Here is an 18,086-nt window from a genome sequence, read left to right as displayed (position 1 = left end):
GCTTACATATGTATAAAATCTGAAGCAGGAGATTGGAGGAAGTTACATGGAATACCTAGGGGTAAAGAAGTACAGGTAGAAAGAACAGCTTGTGCAAAGCCCTGGGAGAAGCATGCCAGGTATTTATGAGGAACAAAGAAGCCAGTGTAACTGAAGGAAGTTCTAGGCATTGAGGTCAGAGACATAACAGTAAACCATTGTAGGAATTCCCCAAGTGATATGCGAAGCCATCAAAGGGTTTTGGGATAAGATGTGACAAGATATGCTTTAGGTTTTAAAAAACTGATTTGATTGCCATCTTGGGAACAGATAGTAGGAAGCAAGAGAAAGTAGGGAGAGTATTTAGGAAATTAGTCAAGATTTATGGACTGACGATGGAGTTGTGATTTAATGAAATGAGAAAAGGTTGCAGGTGTAGCATGTTTGCGAAGAAAGATGAGGAATTTAGTTTTGAATATGGCAAATAGATGTGCTTCCTTGGTGGTTCAGTTGGTAAAGAACCTGCCTGCAATGCAAGAGATCGCCTGCAATGCAGGAGACCTGGGTTGGATCCCTGGGTCAGGAAGATCCCCTGGAGAAGGAAAGGGCAACACACTTCAGTATTCTGGCCTGGGAAATCCCATGGATGAAGGAGCCTGGCAGGCTACAGTCCATGGGGTTGAAGAGTTGGACATGACTTAGTGTTAAACCACCACCAATGGCAAATAGATGCCAATTAGATGAACGAGTGGTGAAATGGGAAATATGAATCAATACAGTTGGAGAGTGAGTGGGAAGGGCTGGAGATTGGGAGTCATCAACCTATAAAAAGTGAAAGTTAGTCACACAGTTATGTCTGACTCTTTGCGATTCCATGGACTGCAGCCTGTCCCACTCCTCTGTCCATGGATTTCTCCAGGCAAGAGTACTGGAGTAGGTTGCCATTTTCTTCTCCAGGGATCTAACCAACCTGGGGATTGAACCCAGGTCTCCCACATTGCAGGTGGATTCTTTACCAGCTGAACCACAAGGGAAGCCCCATCAACCTGTAAATGCTATTTAAAACTCTTATGGTGGTGGGTTAGTAACTAAGTAGTGTCCGACTCTTGCGATCCCATGGACTGTAGCCCACCAGGCTCCTCTGTCCATGGGATTTCCCAGGCAAGAATAATTTAAAACTCTAAGGTTGGGTAAGATCTCTGAGAGTTGTGTGTAGTAACATCTGTAGGTTGAGTAGTTTAATAGTAGCCAGCTGAGTAGAGAAGAAATAATTGGCTATTTAAAGTCACTAGACTTGTCAGTTATCATGTGTATAAACTTTCCATCTTGGACCTGGACTCAGTTTTGGAGTTGAGGGCCATTATGTGATAATTTAAATCTATAAGGTATGTTTCATTTGAAATGGAAATAGATGAGAAGAGATACCAGTACAGCTTACAGGACAGAAAAAAAATACATGTTAGGACTAGGAACCAGACAATTTTGCTAGTTATTTAATAAGAAAGCATAGATCTTTCTCTTTTTGGATATATAAAAAAATCTTATGGAAGTTTTTCTTGTACTTTTTAATTGTAATAAAACATACTTCACAAAAAAATTACCATTTTAACCATTTTTAAGAGTACAATTCAGTAGCATTAATTACAATCACAATGTTCTGCAACTATCCACACTTTCAGGGCCTTTAAATTCTTCACATTAGACAGGCAAATTATAAATAATGATAGTATTTTCTGGTGGAAATTGAGTATTAGGAAGATGGGAAAAAACAAGTTTGAAATCTGAATTCTTCATTAGTGATAAATGTTGGCTAGAAAGACTGCAGAGGCTTATCCATAGAAAGAGAAATGGGGGACCAATGTCAAAAATAGGAAAGGTTGGAGTAAATACTAACAAAAATCTTAATAGATACTCTCTGAGAGGATAAAAGTTCAGAACAACTTTGGTCACAGTGAATAGGAATAAATTTTGGTCAACTTGAAGTTGATGAGGGATGCTCAGAAAGAGAATAGTGCTGGGTAAGGGGTGGTTTAAAAAGACAGTCTATAATGCAGTGGGACCAGGAAGAAGAAACTTGGAAGTTCCTGGGAGTTTAGGAGTTGGTGGGGAACAGAGCGGAAATCCAGAGCTAAGCAGAAGGCACAGATTCAGAAAGTCCTGGCAAAGCAGAAGTATTTGCGTAATTCCTAGGGCCCCAAAGAGAGATCTTGCTTTAGCAATTATTTCTTTGGCAGAGTTGATGGGAATGGAATTGAAGCTTAGTAGGGGGTTGCTGCTGCTGCTGCTGCTAAGTCACTTCAGTCGTGTCCGACTGTGTGCGACCCTATAGACAGCAGCCCACCAGGCTCCCCCAACCCTGGGATTCTCCAGGCAAGAACACTGGAGTGGGTTGCCTTTCCTTCTCCAATGCATGAAAGTGAAAAATGAAAGTGAAGTCGCTCAGTCATGTCTGACCCTCAGCGACCCCATGGACTGCAGCCTTCCAGACTCCTCCGCCCATGGGATTTTCCAGGAAAGAGTATTGGAGTGGGGTGCCATTGCCTTCTCCTAGTAGGGGGTTAGGGAGGCAGAAACGGAGGCTCATTAAGAAGTTCAGAAAAGGCAGAACTGATTTGGTGAGAAAGAGTGTGCAATGTGAGTACAATTCCATAAGTTCCTGGAAGGCGTGAAGAACCGAAATTTGGTTCTGAAAAAGGTTCATTTTAGGGAATTCAGAAGGCAGCCCGATGGACGGTTACAGCACGGGAGAGAGCTTTCTGAGGCGGCGGGTTTGGAAAGGATCTTCTCCCCTGGCCATACTTCCCTTCTTCTCTGTAACAGAAGAGGCCTGAAAAGCGAAGCCAGAAGTAGGGACGCGGGGTGAAGCTGGGTGAAGGGGAGGCGCCCTGCCGGGGCGACTCCCCCAGCGGGCCTTGACCCAGGCCCCGCCCCTGGTATACGCAATCAGCCCGCGTCGCGCGGTGCTGCCCGTGGTATTCCGCCCCGCCCGCGCGGCGGTCGGTGCCCTGTCACTGCCTGCTCCGTCCATGGCTAGGGCCCTTGGGTTGTAAATTGACGACCAAAGCTCCCGACGCGGCCCTGGTCCTGATGGCGGCGGCGGCGGCGGCCCTGGCAGCCACCGAGCCACCTCCAGCGATGCCGCAGGCGGCAGGAGCCGGAGGGCCCGCCGCCCGCCGAGACTTCTACTGGCTGCGCTCCTTCCTGGCTGGAGGTGGGTGTCCCCCTGGGGGACCTGGCAGCGCGCGGAGTGGCCAGGGCGGGATCCCGGGCAGATCGGGTGTAAGCGGCCGAGATGACATTCTTCAACTCTGGCTGCTCCAATGCCCAGCCAGGTGTTTGCCCAACCTGCTGTAATCTCTTTCTAATAATTACTGGACTAGTGACAGCAGGATTCTGGGGAGAAACGGCCTCGAGGATAGGCTGGGGATGTGGAAGGGCATAACCAGGCACCCATTCTTCAAGTTTGGATAGCAGGGAAAAGAGGGGAGCCCCGTAAAGGAGCCCAGGGTTTCAGTGAAACATGCTGGGCACTCCTCTCTTTTATAGAGACTGCGCACTATCGAGTGTAGAATTGGATTTTGCTGTTTACTTAAAAGCAAGCAAGCAAGCAAACAAACAAACAAATACTGGAAGACAGCTGTTTAAGAATGACTGGGAAATTGTGCAAAACTGTCTACAACCAAAACTGGTTCCGGTGGTTCTAGCAAACTGTGCAATAGCTACTTGACATGTAGCTGGCGCAACCCTACTGTTGGTGTGACTGTGGGGCCGGAAGTTTCATGTTATCTCTCAGAAATTTCTTCTGCTTTCCCATAAAGAGATGTTTCAGTCTCTACCCTCTATTAATTGACTGGGTTGTCATCACTTAATCATTTAAGGCTGGGACTTTTTAAAATTTCCACATTATAAGCACTTGTAGAAAGATATGTGTACGTTGCAGTAGTATTAATAATTATTTTGTTCTGCTGATAAAAACGGAGAAGGCAATGGCACCCCACTCCAGTACTCTTGCCTGGAAAATCCCATGGACGGAGGAGCCTGGTAGGCTGCAGTCCGTGGGGTCGGGAAGAGTCGGACAGGACTGTGACTTCACTTTCACTTTTCACTTTCATGCATTGGAGAAGGAAATGGCAACCCACTCCAGTGTTCTTGCCTGGAGAACCCCAGGGACAGGGGAGCCTGGTGGGCTGCCGTCTATGGGGTCGTACAGAATCAGACACGGGACTGAAGCAACTTAGCAGCAGCAGCAGCAGCTGATAAAAAGGTCATTATTTATACAAGGAAATATTTGAGTGCCTGCTCTGTTTCTGTTACAAGCTTAGTGTACATCAGGGAACAAAACAAGGATCTTAGAGTTTATATTGGTTGAGGACTTGTGGTGAGAAAGACAATGAACAACATGGAAAAATAAGTTGTACTGTGTATTAGAGTGAAATGGGAAGAAGTGAAAAGGACAATGGGCCAAAGAAATGGAGAAGCTAACTGGTACAGTATTAAATAGGATAATTTGTGGTACGTCTCACTGGAAGAATGACACAAGCAAACTTGAAAAGGGGATGGAGTTTAGCAAGTTGATTTCTAAGGTGGAGCATTCCAGGTGGAGAGAAAAGCTAAAGCAAAATCTTCAAAGTCAAGGAGGGCCTTATCACTCAAAGAACATCAGTGAGACCTGTGCAACTGGAGCCAAGTGGTATTGATGGGGGAAGGAGGTTAGAAAGTTAAAGGGGACAGGAAGTGAAGGGTCTTGCAAACCATTGTAAAGATTATGAATTTTATTGGAGTGAAGTAAGGAGCCATTACAGGTCTGTAGTAGAGAAGTGACCTGATATGACATGTTTCCAAAGGATCACTTTGGCTGCTCTGTGGAGAATAACTGTAGGGATGTAAATATGGGAGATGGGGGGCCAGTTTGGTGGTTTTTGCAATAATTCAGATGTTAGATGATGGGTACTTGAATCAGGTTAGTAGCAGGGGAGGTGGTGAAAAATTATGATAATCTGAATATGAAAAGAATACATGGTTTTCTGACAGGTTAGAGATAGGGTAAGGAAGAGAAGTCAAGGGGGACTTATTTTGGTCTGAACACCTGAAAGGATGAAGTTGAAACAGGAAGCCTGTAGTTGGAACAGCTTTCATGATAGTGGTAGGGAAAGATCAAGAATTCAGTTTTGGGCATGTTATATTTTGTGATGTTGACACTGGAGTCTTGGTACCATGTAGGCCAGGTTAACAACTAGGACTCTCATATGCTACTGATGGTAGTGCAAATTGGTACAGTTACTTTGGAGAACTGGTTGTGTGGTTATCTATGGGCATTTGTATACCCGAAGTTGATCCAGCTATGATCCAACAGTTCCACTCTGAGGTATATACCCAACATATGTATTTATGTTCTTATCTTTGATATTCATACTATCCCTAAAGCAGAAGCAACCTACATGTCCATCAGTGTTAGAATATATAACTGAAATATGGTATTATCATAGAGTGAAATACTAGTAACACTGAAAATGAGTAAATTCCTGCCTCACCAACAATGTGTATGAATCTCACAAGTGTAATAATGAACAGGAGGAAGCCAGATACACTCACTACATACTGTGTGATTGTATTTGTATAAAGCTCAGAAATAGCCAAAGCTAAATTCATATTGTTGGAACTCAGAGGACATTTGGTTGTCTCTGAGAAGCAACAAATAGTGATTTGAGTATAAGAGAGGGACTTTTGGGAGACTGGTAATGTTCCATTTTTTTGATTTGGGTGACGTTTCTCTGGATCACGAAACTAAGATCCCATGTACTGAGAAGAGTTCGCATGCTGCAATGAAGATCCCCTGTGTGGGACAGCCAAATAAACAAATCAATATTAAAAAAGGAGTACTTACCTCAGAATGTAATTGTAATGATTAAATAAAAAAGTACCTGTAAAAGCCTAGGCACAGTGCCTGCGGTTGAATCTCTTAACCTAGTAACTCTTACAAAGGAAAGCATACTTGTTTTTTTGCTGATGATTAGCAGTGGCCTTTGGCAAATATCTCAAGTTGCTTAAAATGAAGATAAAGGCTACTTGACCTAACTCAGTGGACTTTTGTAATGATTAATCGAGCTATAAAGTAATATGATGAACAAGATATTATAAAAGAAACTACTTATTTGGCAGATTCTAAATAATTTTTATATGGTTAATTCATAATGACTGGGAAAATAACAAACTATTCTGAAACCAAATATACCCCAATGCAAATTATTTTTAGTTTATCCTCAATTTTGAGTGACCATGACTGTTATTTCCATTAGTTCAGATAAGAGAAGCTTGATATAGAAGCTTACATGTGGATTTAATATTTGAGTACAAATAGGCAACTTATTTCTGGATATCTCAGAATATGGATTTTAGTACCAGTTACATGCTGAGCTATTAAGTAAATGTGTGTGGATTTTAAATGATTTTGTCTTACATTTTAAACAATTTTGTAAAGTAAGATTCATTCATTCATTGAGTAAATAGGTATTGAGTACCTGTTGAATGCCAGCCCCTGAACTAGTCTCTGGGGATGTAGTAGTGAAGCAACTCAGGAAATTCCAGTACTCTTTTATCTTTCTTAATAAATATGTGATGATGAAGATAATCATAGAAAAAGACACCAAGGACTTTTTTTGTCCATCTTTTTATAATAGTAAAAACTCATTTGGTTGAGTGCTTGCTACATATAAGGTACTTCACCAAAGTGTCTTTAGTCTGTTCAGGCTTCTATAACAAATATACAATAATCTGGGAAACTCATAAGAATAAACTTCTTTCTCCAACTTCTTGAAACCAGGAAGTGCAAGGTCATGGTACCAGCAGCTATCTGGGGAGACCCCGCTTCATCATAGCTGTCAACTTCTCACTGTGTTTTTACACAGTGCAATAAGCCAACGATATCTCTGAGGCCTCTTTTTGCAGGGGATGGTGCTTGTGGGATCCTAGTTCCCTGACCTGGGATGGAACTTCTGCTTCTCTCAGCGGGAGTACAGAGCCTTAACCACTGGACCACTAGGGAAGTCTCTCTGGGGCCTCTGTTATAAGAGGATTGGTTCATTCATGAGTGCCCTAATTACCTCCTCTAATACCACCTCCCACCTCTAAATACCATCACTAGGAATTAGTTTTCAACATACAAATTTTCAATTCAGTTTAGTCGCTCATTCATGTCCGACTCTTTGTGACCCCATGGACTGCAGCACACCAGGCTTCCCTGTCCATCATCAACTCCCAGAACCTACTCAAACTCACGTTCATTGTGTCGGTGATGCCATCCAACCCATCCAACCATCTCATCCTCTGTCGTCCCCTTCTCCTCCCACCCTCAATCTTTCCCAGCATCAGGATCTTTTCAAATGAGTCAGCTCCTCGCATCAGGTGGTCAAAGTATTGGAGTTTCAGCTTCAGCATCAGTCCTTCCAATGAACATTCAGGACTGGCTTCCTTTAGGATTGACTGGTTGGATTTCCTTGCAGTCCGAGGGACTCTCAAGAGTCTTCTCCAACACTACAGTTCGAAAGCATCAATTCTTTGGTGCTCAGCTTGCTTTATAGTCCAGCTCTCACATCCATACATGACAACTGGAAAAACCATAGCCTTGACTAGACGGACTTTGTTGCCAAAGTAATGTCTCTGCTTTTTAATATGCTGTCTAGGTTGGTCATAGCTTTTCTTCCAAGGGGCAAGCGTCTTAATTTCATGGCTGCAGTCACCATCTGCAGTGGTTTTGGAGCTCCCCAAAACAAAGACTCTCACTGTTTCCATTGTTTCCCCATCTATTTGCCATGAAGTGATGGGGCTGGATGCCATGATCTTATTTTTCTGAATGTTGAGTTTTAAGTCAAATTTTTCACTCTCCTCTTTCACTTTTATCAAAGGCTCTTTAGTTCTTCTTTACTTTCTGCCATAAGGGTAGTGTCATCTGCATGTCTGAGGTTATTGATATTTCTCCTGGCAATCTTGATTCCAGCTTGTTCTTCATCCAGCCTGGCATTTTGCATGATGCACTCTGCATATAAGTGAAATAAGCAGGGTGACAATATACAGCCTGGGTGTACTCCTTTCCCGATTTGGAATTTTGGGGAACACAAACTGTATACAGCAAAAAGTCTTTATATATTATCACCTTAGAAGCATGCCAAGCTAGTAGGACTGAACTGGATTCTGATTTATGTTAAAGCCCATGTATGTACTTTACTCTCATCAACATGTCTGCACAGTGGCATGTGGTGGGGACAAAATACATAATTGCTGGATGACTGAATGTAGTAGTGAAGGGACCCACAAAGTTCCAGTACTCTTGCATCTTTCTTAACAAATATGCAATGATGAAGAGCTGAACATAATCATAGAAAAGACACCAAGGACTTTTTTGTCTACCTTTTTATAATAGTAGTAACTCATTTGGTTGAGTGGTTATTACATGTAAGGTACTTCACAAAAATGTCTCAGTCTGTTCAGCCTTCTGTAACAAAAGTACTATAATCTGGGTAACTTGTAAGAATAAACTTCTTGTGCTGTAAATGAATAACGGAATTTTATGGGTTAAATTTGGTTATTTCTATGAGAAGTCATCCAGAAGAAGATGTTTCAAACAGAGTCTTGTAGCTGTGTAAATACCTCCAAGTGTCTGTCCCATCACCACATTTAGCAAGATTCCAGTGTTCATCAGCAATTAAGGGGCAGATTTACACTCTTTGAACTTATTTTCAAGCCTGACATGCTCAATTATTAAGTTATAGAGAATGGGAGCCAATCGTCTTCATATCTCTGCTTCTGGGCAGTTCTATTTGTGGGGATCAAATGAGAGATTAGAGTTTGCTAGCTGAATCAGTCAGTTCAGTTCACTTGCTTAGTCATGTCTGACTCTTTGCAACCCTGTGGACTGCAGCACGCCAGGCTTCCCTGTCCATCACCATCTCCCAGAGTTTACGCAAACTCATGTCCATTGAGTCGGTGATCCCATCCAACCATCTCATCCTCTGTCTTCCCCTTCTCCTCCAGCCTTCAATCTTTCCTAACATCAGACTCTTCAACGAGTCAGTTCTTCGCATCTGTTCAGTTGTGTCTGAATTTATTTATTTTTTATTTATTAGCCAAATTTGTTTATTTATTATTTGTTTATTAGCCAAATAAATTTAATCATGATTTCTGTTTGGAAAGAAATGGTATGCCATGTCTTCCTGATCTTTTCAAATTTTGTAGGTATTGCTGGATGCTGTGCCAAAACAACAGTTGCTCCCTTGGATCGAGTAAAGGTTTTGTTACAAGCTCACAACCACCATTACAGACATTTGGGTGAGTTGACAGATGCTGAAGATAAAAATGAAAATGTTATCCTTTTGCTGGCTTGGTTTCTAGTTGTGAATTATAGCGGAAAGAGGACACAAAAGGGAGTTCAAGTTTGGAGGCAAATTTGCAGGAGATGTAGCTGTTACCATTTTAATATTTTCATTTGTGATAGTGGTTATGTAGTTATCATTTTAGGGTACTAATGTACTCTGAACTAAAATCTTTGAATCATTTAAGTAATTACTACATATTTGTTTATGGAGATTAACAAATCACATCCTTAACAGACACACTTAACAGCTTAGCTTGATTAAAAAAAAAACACAGTTAGTGATACAGATTAGGTTGTTCCTTTAAACGCTTAAGTGTGTGTTGTAGATACCTTAGGACAAACAGAATCCAGTGCAGTTAGTATATATTGATAAACTTGCATTGTTAAAGAAATATCAAGTCCTTAGTTGTTCCTTACAGACATAAAAATCAGCTATTTTAATTAACTTGGACACTCTAATAACATATCATTGGTGGAAATAAGAATTTTTTATAGCTCTTTTTGGAGGGCATTTTGATAATATGCATCAAAGTCTTGAAAAGACAGGTCCTCTTTGGCTTTGCAATTCTAGTTCTAGAAGTTGTTTTAAGAAAGTAATCAGAAATATGCTCAAAGAGGTATATACAAGAATCAAAGTATTATTTCTGTTGGTTTAAAAAATAAGAGCCAACCTAAATGTTTAATAATAGAGAATTGGTTAAGTTAAATAATAAGTATTATTTAAATAAATAAGTCCATATTATAGACTCTTTTGCAATTATAAAAATTATAAAAGAATATTAACTGACTAGGAAGGATGTTTATAACAGTTAAATGAAAAAATATTGCAAATGATCTAATGACATTGCATTTTGTCTAAGTAAATGTCTGTTTAGAGAAAATGCTAGAAGGAGAAATATGAACATTAAGTGCTTAATTTTCAATGGTGAGATTATAGGTAATTTTTTTCCTCTAAGCTTATTTGTAATACATATTGAACATATATTAACTTTTAGAGAGCAAAAGATTTAAAACAAAGAAATTAATGTGGACAGACACCAAGAAAAAGGTTAGGTCAAGGCAACTAACTCATAACACTCCGTTGCTTTTACAGTTTTATGCTTCAGTGATGTATACTCTGCATAATCTATCCATCATTTTATAAGAAGGATATTTAACAGAGTGAATAATTCAGTTATTTTAACAATTGGGTTTTTAAAATGTGATTTTATTTTTATTTATTGTGGCTCATTTTATTGTCAGTAAATAAATCTGCTCTTTAAATTGAAAGAAAAAAATTGCTAATATCTCCGTGTCCTACTGCTCACTCAGGTATAGAAAGAATCAGATATTTGAAATTGTTGAGAGACTATATATAAAACTGGAAAGGAAGGAAATGATTTTCTTTTGTTGTCTAAATTGAGGATGAAAGGAGTTATATTACTCAGTATCTGGTGGTGTGTAACAATGACCCAACATATGAATGTCTGAGCAGTATTGTTTCATTCCTTTAAACTTCTCCCCATGCTGATGTATGTTGTTTTGTTTCCTGATTTGTAATCATCAGGTTACATATTCACATTAGATTTCACGCTCTACAGGGCTGCATGCCATGGGTTGCAGTGTACCCTACAAAGCATTCAGAATTTGAAATAGAATTCCTGGAATGCAGCAATGAACATATTGGTGAACTTTCATGTATCTTTGAAATATACAACCCCCCCAAAAAAAAGTGTTAGTGGCTTTTTAATTTATTTGAAAAATGTTGTTGGGCATTTTATTCTAGATGCCTCCCTTTTTACATGCATAAGGTAGTTTTTAAGCTTTGCTTAAATTTAAAAGCAAACATGATTTTTCACAAAGATGAAAAAGATATGCTATTGAATAAGACTTCCACTTTAGCTTCTTTTAAAAAGTGTATAGCATTACTTCCAAGGCATCAAAAACTTTATTTTGAATCAAAATTATTCTGACCAAATGAAAAACAAGGGTTATAACTAGAATTTCTTCTTCCCCAATTTGCAATGAGTGTAAGGAATTTTTTTCTTGTAATATATTGAAAATCTTTGACCTCCATTTAACTTTTTATAACCAATGTGATATAAAAATAGGGATTTGAATCATAATAGGCTTATTTAAAAATCCTCTTAATTTTGCTGTCTTTATGTTTTATTTTTATTTTTTGAATGTACAATATTTTCATAAGTTCATAATTCATAAAGTATAAAAGCAAACACCTTTCTCCCTCTTTATCTCTTCATTAGAATTAAGCATTTTTATAATTTTCTTCCATTTCCCTTCAGAGGTTATGTGTATATACACAAGTGTATGCTTATATTTTATTAAATGTTCCTTGCAATTCTAGCTTGATAAAAATAAGAAGGATATAGAAAAGGATCTAAATAACACACAAGCTTGATATAACATAGACACAGAAGACTTTGCACCCTACAGAGAATATATATTCTTTCCAAATATGCTTATAACACATGCAAAAATTCGTTCAGTGTTATACCATAAAGAAAAATCTCAATTTCCCAAAGTAATAATAGTACAGAGTATAGGTTGAAGGAGAAAAAACAGTGTAATTATCTCAAGGGATATTTAAATGCCATTTGAAAACATTCAACATCCAGTGTTTTTTTTTTTTTTCCCTAGGTGAGATGTTTGTGAAAAGCATATAGCTGGACTTGGCCTTTTAACAGAATTTGAGAGTCTTTGGCTTTTAACAGAAGAATTTATATAATTTAGATTTCTTTTTCAATTATAGATTTGTGTTTTCTGTTCATTGTGCTTTTCTTGTGTCCTCCCCAGCCACCCTCCCTTGCTCTTTGTCTCCTGATTTCCTTTTTTTGAAAGTACTCTATTTCACTTCTACTAATTATTTCTCTTTAAATATTTGTAACAAAGAGTCTTAGAGAATAATTTAATAAACATATTTGGAGCCACACAGAACTTCAGAAATAAGCATTATCAGTACAGTTGAAACCTGATCTATGCTTCCTGTTCCTGCTCCGTGGCCATTGTTCTAAATTTAATTACCCCTAAATTGTTAAAAACACATTTGAGTATCTTAAACTGAGCTTAATGTTAGTCTTCTCTTCCAGCAGGAAGGTGTTTTTGATAGATCTTAGGGGTGGTGTCTAAATATATTTAGTTTTATTATTCATATATTTTGGAAGAACTTTATGTATTATATGTATATATGTTTATATATATATAAATAGAATTATTTTAAATAATTAGTTCACTTAGATATCTGTTTATTAAAAATGCTTTAGGGTTTATCTTTTCTTGGACATTAATAAGTACCTACCAGTTTTAATTTCTGGGAAGAGATCAAAAGGTTTCTTGAATTCTAAACTTTGAAATTTACCTTCATATTTGATAAAATTTTTGTTTGGAAAATTTAGAAAGAAACTTGAACTTAAATAGTTTAATGATATAATTTAAATAGTTTAATAATGGAATGTAGAAGTCTGTACTACAAACAGAATTAATGATTGGTATTATTGGAATAATAAACATCAATATGTCAGACCAGAAGTTAGTCTTTTATCTGTACTAATTGAAGTATACTATTAATAAAAATATGCCCTGAATTTAGCTTTTTTTTTCACTTTTTATTATGGAAACTTTCAAGCATACAGAAGTAGAGAGAATGATATAATGAGACCCAGGTTTCCATTACTGTACTTCAACAATTAGCAACATAAGGTCAATTCCATTTCTTATACCATTCCCTCTCTCCACTGGCATATGTTTTAAGTTAAGCTCCAGATATTATTCCATTCATAATTGCCTCAGCATACATCTCTAGACTAGAAAGACCACCCCCAAAATAATAATAATAGTAATTACGGGCAGACACTTTAACCTCTGGGCCACCAGGGAAGCCCTTATTAACATATAATATTCATTAAATGTTCAGATTTCCATGGAAGTCTTGTCAACTTTCTTTTTGTTTTGACAGTTTGTGTGTTTAATCAGGATTCATATGACATCATATGTTACAGTGTTAGAATTGGTTGATATATTGCTTGTGGCCCATAACATTTTCCTATATTTCTTTACTTTTTTCCTGTTTATTTATGGGGAAAGAAAACTGGGTTATTTATCCTATAGAATCCTCCATGGTCTGAATTTGGTTATTATGTCCCATGTTACTTTTAAAAATTAATTAATTAACTAATGAGTGAACTAACCACTGGACCACCAGTGTCCCATATTATTTAGTGTCTTCTTGTATCACCCATATTTTCTGTAAAGTGATAGTTAAATCTAGACTTTGATTGGATATAGGTTCATTTTTTATTTATGGTAAGAATATATCATAGGTGGTGCTGTGTACTTGTGTAAATAGTTCTTAATTTGTAGGTTTTTTGTTTCTTTTATTAGCAGTTTCCTGCTTAAACAAACCACATATGTATCTGGGTCAGTCTAGGAAACCTTCTTCATCCTTGTAGATACCTAGTCATCTGCATTGCAATATCTGGACTTCAAATATAATTTCTATTAATTTTTTTGGTTATTTTAGATTTAATTAACAGTTTACCAAAACTTGTAGCTATTCTTGCTATGTTTTACATGTTTACATGCTGTGCTAGTCACTCAGTCATGTTCGACATGTTTACATGAGGAATGTTTGTGTTATTTGGACATATGATGTATTTTAAGTAGCTTTAAGTGTTATACAGAAATTACTATTCATGTAATTCATCAAGCAAAATTATATCATGAATGATAGCATAGTAATTTTTATCTGTGATTGTCATGAAAATTTGGATTTAGGTAGTTTTCTCTGTTGTAATAGTATTTCTCTTCTAAAAATCTTTCTGAAAATAGGAGTATTTTCTACATTGCGTGCTGTTCCCAAAAAGGAGGGATACCTTGGATTGTATAAAGGGAATGGTGCAATGATGATTCGAATTTTTCCCTATGGTGCAATCCAGTTTATGGCATTTGAGCAATATAAAACGGTACTTGAACTTTTATCTTTTTTTTTTCCTCTTTTATATCTTTGAATAGCATACTTAGTTGTCAAGGCATTTGCTTTGGCCTTTAACGTTACTTTGGATGAATGGGTAAAGTAATGCCTTTTTGAAGGAATAAGACTTCTGATAATTTAAACTTTTAAGTATAACTTGAGTTTGGAGTTATCTGTTTCAGAATTGTTAGTCATTTTTGACTAGATTGTTTGTGTTCAGACTTATGAAGAAGAGCCAAGTGGATAATAGTAAATCCGTAAAATATCAATAGCTTTTTGATGTGCTTTTTGTTTCTCAGTTGTAGGAGAGGAATAATTGAGCCTTTGGATTTTCCTAATAAATAAAATAGTGAACCCATATTGTGAAAGTCTGTTTTTAAGTGACATTATAAGTTAACACCTTTCCCCATGTACTAAGTTTCTCTTCTCTGCCTGACTGAAAGTTTATCCTCTCAAACATCTTAGTGTAGAAAGGGATTAAATGCATTACATCACAGGGTATCTTAAAATGAAAAGTAAGCAGTAGAGATTGGGAACAACATTCTAACCTAGTCAGACAGAGAGTCAGTGCTATTATGTCAAGACCTCCATAAATGCTTCATTTACATTTTATTCCTACTAATGCCATTCACACTTTAAGTATTTGTGGTCATCAGTGTGTAGTATAGTATATTTGGCAATATTGTTTCTGTAAAAGTGCATAATCAGAGCAGATGCTACAGAGGAAATTGTTGTTTAGTCGCTAAGTCGTGTCCGACTCTTTTGCGACAGAGGTTGCGACAGAGGAAATAACTGACCTCCTTTTGATGTGATATAACACTGCTCAGCTTTATATAATTGTGCTCATTTCACTCACATTCAGTACTAATTTCCTTTTTTTTTTAAAAAAAAAACTAGTTCTAAAACCCTTTTGAAAACAGTCTTTATCATTAAACAGTGAAGTTGGCAGCATTTAAGAAATATCTCATTTAATTTGTTGTTTTTGGTTTCTAGCTAATTACTACAAAACTGGGAGTTTCTGGTCATGTGCACAGATTAATGGCTGGATCCATGGCAGGTAAGGAGTGGGTATATTTTATTTCTGCAAATTAATTTCCTGGTATGTGTGACATTGATCACATAGCACACATTTGTTATCTTCCTATGCTCAATTATGCAAGAAATCATTTATATCCCAACTCAGAGGCTTTTATAGTAGGAGATGGTAAGGAGTAGTCTGCACTTAACACTATGTGAAACATATGTTCCCTTTGACAGATCTACTTCTGGAAATGTGTATTTTTTTCTTTCAAAAAATTTTTTAAAATTATAATGGCTATAGTAATACATATTCCTATACAGTGAAAAATAGCTCCACTCCCTGGAAGCAGTCATATTATTAATAGCAGTTTCTTATGTTATGCTTTTTTCTAATACTATTCTATAGGATAAGAACTTTTCTTTTACAGTTATCTCAAGACTCTGTCCTGTATCAGTACATAGATCTTTCTTACTTTTGTAAATAACTGTATTGTATTTTAAGGTAAGAATGTACCATTATTAAGACCACGGGAAGGTGATATATCAAAATCTTAAATTTTTGTGGATATCACAAGGTTTATAGGATTTTGATTTTTTTTGGACCTAGATTTACAGTGTGCAACCTGACCTACCTTATCCATAGTTTTGCCTTATCCAATGTTTACTTAGTTCTTTTTTACTTCTGATAGGCTGACCCCAGATCAGTAAGTAGAAAAAAATAACCAGGAATAGTGTTCAAAATGTTCAGCAAAACAACTGTAGAGATGCTAAAAAATAGGGCAGGTTTTGAAAGCCTCCAGTTAACTTTTTCATGACTGGATCAGGAAATGGTATGTGGTGGTGGTGGGAGTTCTGGTTATGGGAGAGGACTATCACAGGCATGATGGGGGCAGATCTTGGGAGCTGGAGCAACAGCTGTCTGTCAACTGGTATTTCACACTGGCATGACAGTGCTAACATGTATTGTGCACTTTCTTTGTACTGGTCACAGACCTGAGTACTTGTAATCTTTGGGGACTTGACATGTAGTTCAAAGAACAATACTATGAAGAAAGTGCTATGATTATCTCTCATTTTACAGAAGGAAAATTTTAATAAAGTTTTCAAATCTTATAATTTATCATTTCTAACATCATTAAAAAAATTTTTTGTCTCTTAAATTTTATAAGTGACTGGTCAAACTCTTTCTTTCAGGGTTGTAGGAAAGATGAAGTAGGATTATGAGTTAAATCCTGCTTTGTATTATTTTCTTTTCATGACACTTGATTATTGATGGAATAGCATGTTCATTTGGTGCTTTCAGCTTCATTTTTCTGAAATGAAAGTCATCTTAACATCAAAATTTCACTATATACTGGAAAGTAATAATAAACCAAAGGAACTTCAGTTATAAATTATTTAAAGGCTTTGGCTGTGCTAGGCCTTGTTGCCGCAGTCTTCTCTGGTTGTGGTTCACAGGCTTCTCACTCCGGTGGCTTCTCTTGTTGTGGAGCCGGGCTGTTGGGCAGGAGGGCTCGGTAGCTGTGGTGCACGCAGGGGCTTCGTTGCTTCACAGCATGTGCAGTCTTCCTGGACCAGGGATTGAACTCGTGTCTCTTGCATTGGCAGGTGGATTCTTTACCCCTGAGCCACCAGGGAAGCCCCTCAATTATGTTTTAATTTTAATTTATTATTATTATTTTGGCTGTTCCAGGGCAGGTGGAGTCTTAGATCCCTGACCAGGGATGGATCCCTCACCCCCTTCAATGGAGGTGGATGGTCTTAACCACTGGACCACCACTGAAGTCCAGTGTGGTATTTTAAAAAAGCATTGACAGAGTCATCATGAAGTGAATCAGAACTTAGTTGAATAACCTCAAACTTACTTTACAGCGCAGTATTGATTTTTGTTTGAACAATGTAAGATGTCATAATCTTTTCTCTACTTAGGGCTTCATAATTTTATACTTCGAGTGAAGGGTAAAATATGATTATCAGAAGAATAGTTCTCACCTCCCACTTATTCCAAGGATAAATAAACATATTTAAAATCTTCAGGGATTTTCAAGATTTATCAGAGTACGAAAGTACTAAAAATTTTCTTGCTAAATTCTAAAGTTTAAAATTACATTTAAATCATTGAGTTGCTTTTAGAAATATCAGACAACAACCCCTGCACACTTCCCCCCCCCAAAAAATTTGTAATTTTTAAACATCCTGGTTAAAAGATTTTGTTTTTCTTTAGGAAGATTTGATTAATTGCTCAAATTCAAAAGAAACACACCATATAAAAACATGCTGAAATCAACTGGCTGAAAAATTGTAAAACTAAATCATCAGTTGAGTATTATAGTAATCATAGGCGTTGTTTTTACCATTCTCTGAGGTATAGTTATGTTATGGCAGCTCCTCAGCCTGACTTATAGTGTTACAGCTTTTAAGCTAATGCCTCCTTTACCTTGACAAATTTCTGGATGACCTCATTTTCTACAGAGTTTACTGTAGAAAAAAAATTTTGGTCACTTTGTTAATCCATTTATTTCATGTTAAGCCACTTGAAGCCAGTAAGAAGACAATGAGAAGGCTTGAGGGCATGTAAGAGGAAAGAAGAAATAAATGAAGTCTGGAAGAGCAAATGGGAGAGGAAAGACAAAAGTGATCCAGATAGGAAGCAGAAAAAAAATACAGGAGTTGTAAAAGTTTACAACTAAAAAATAAAATGAATAGTGATGATTTGGATAAATAAATTCTAGCAAAATCTGACGTTTAACCAAG

General features: G+C 37.4%; 1 protein-coding gene across 2 annotated transcripts in view; it reads left to right on the top strand.

Annotated features, from left to right (window-relative positions):
* The first annotated feature begins 2,939 nt into the window (after positions 1–2,939).
* SLC25A16 (solute carrier family 25 member 16) overlaps positions 2,940–18,086 on the top strand; it is a 29,015-nt gene continuing 13,868 nt past the window's right edge. The window contains exons 1-4 of one of the 2 annotated variants that reach the window (XM_019954155.2): positions 2,940–3,190; positions 9,208–9,300; positions 14,171–14,304; positions 15,306–15,369. In XM_019954155.2, the coding sequence (XP_019809714.1) occupies positions 3,067–3,190; positions 9,208–9,300; positions 14,171–14,304; positions 15,306–15,369 (415 nt within the window). In that variant the 5' untranslated portion in view covers positions 2,940–3,066. The remainder of the gene's footprint in view (positions 3,191–9,207; positions 9,301–14,170; positions 14,305–15,305; positions 15,370–18,086) is intronic. The other variant, XM_070782215.1, reaches the window with a different exon arrangement.

Source organism: Bos indicus, chromosome 28 (genome assembly GCF_029378745.1).
Source record: "Bos indicus isolate NIAB-ARS_2022 breed Sahiwal x Tharparkar chromosome 28, NIAB-ARS_B.indTharparkar_mat_pri_1.0, whole genome shotgun sequence".
Taxonomy (NCBI): domain Eukaryota; kingdom Metazoa; phylum Chordata; class Mammalia; order Artiodactyla; family Bovidae; genus Bos; species Bos indicus.
Note: the sequence above shows the minus strand (reverse complement) of the source record. Positions and strands in the feature narration are given on the sequence as shown.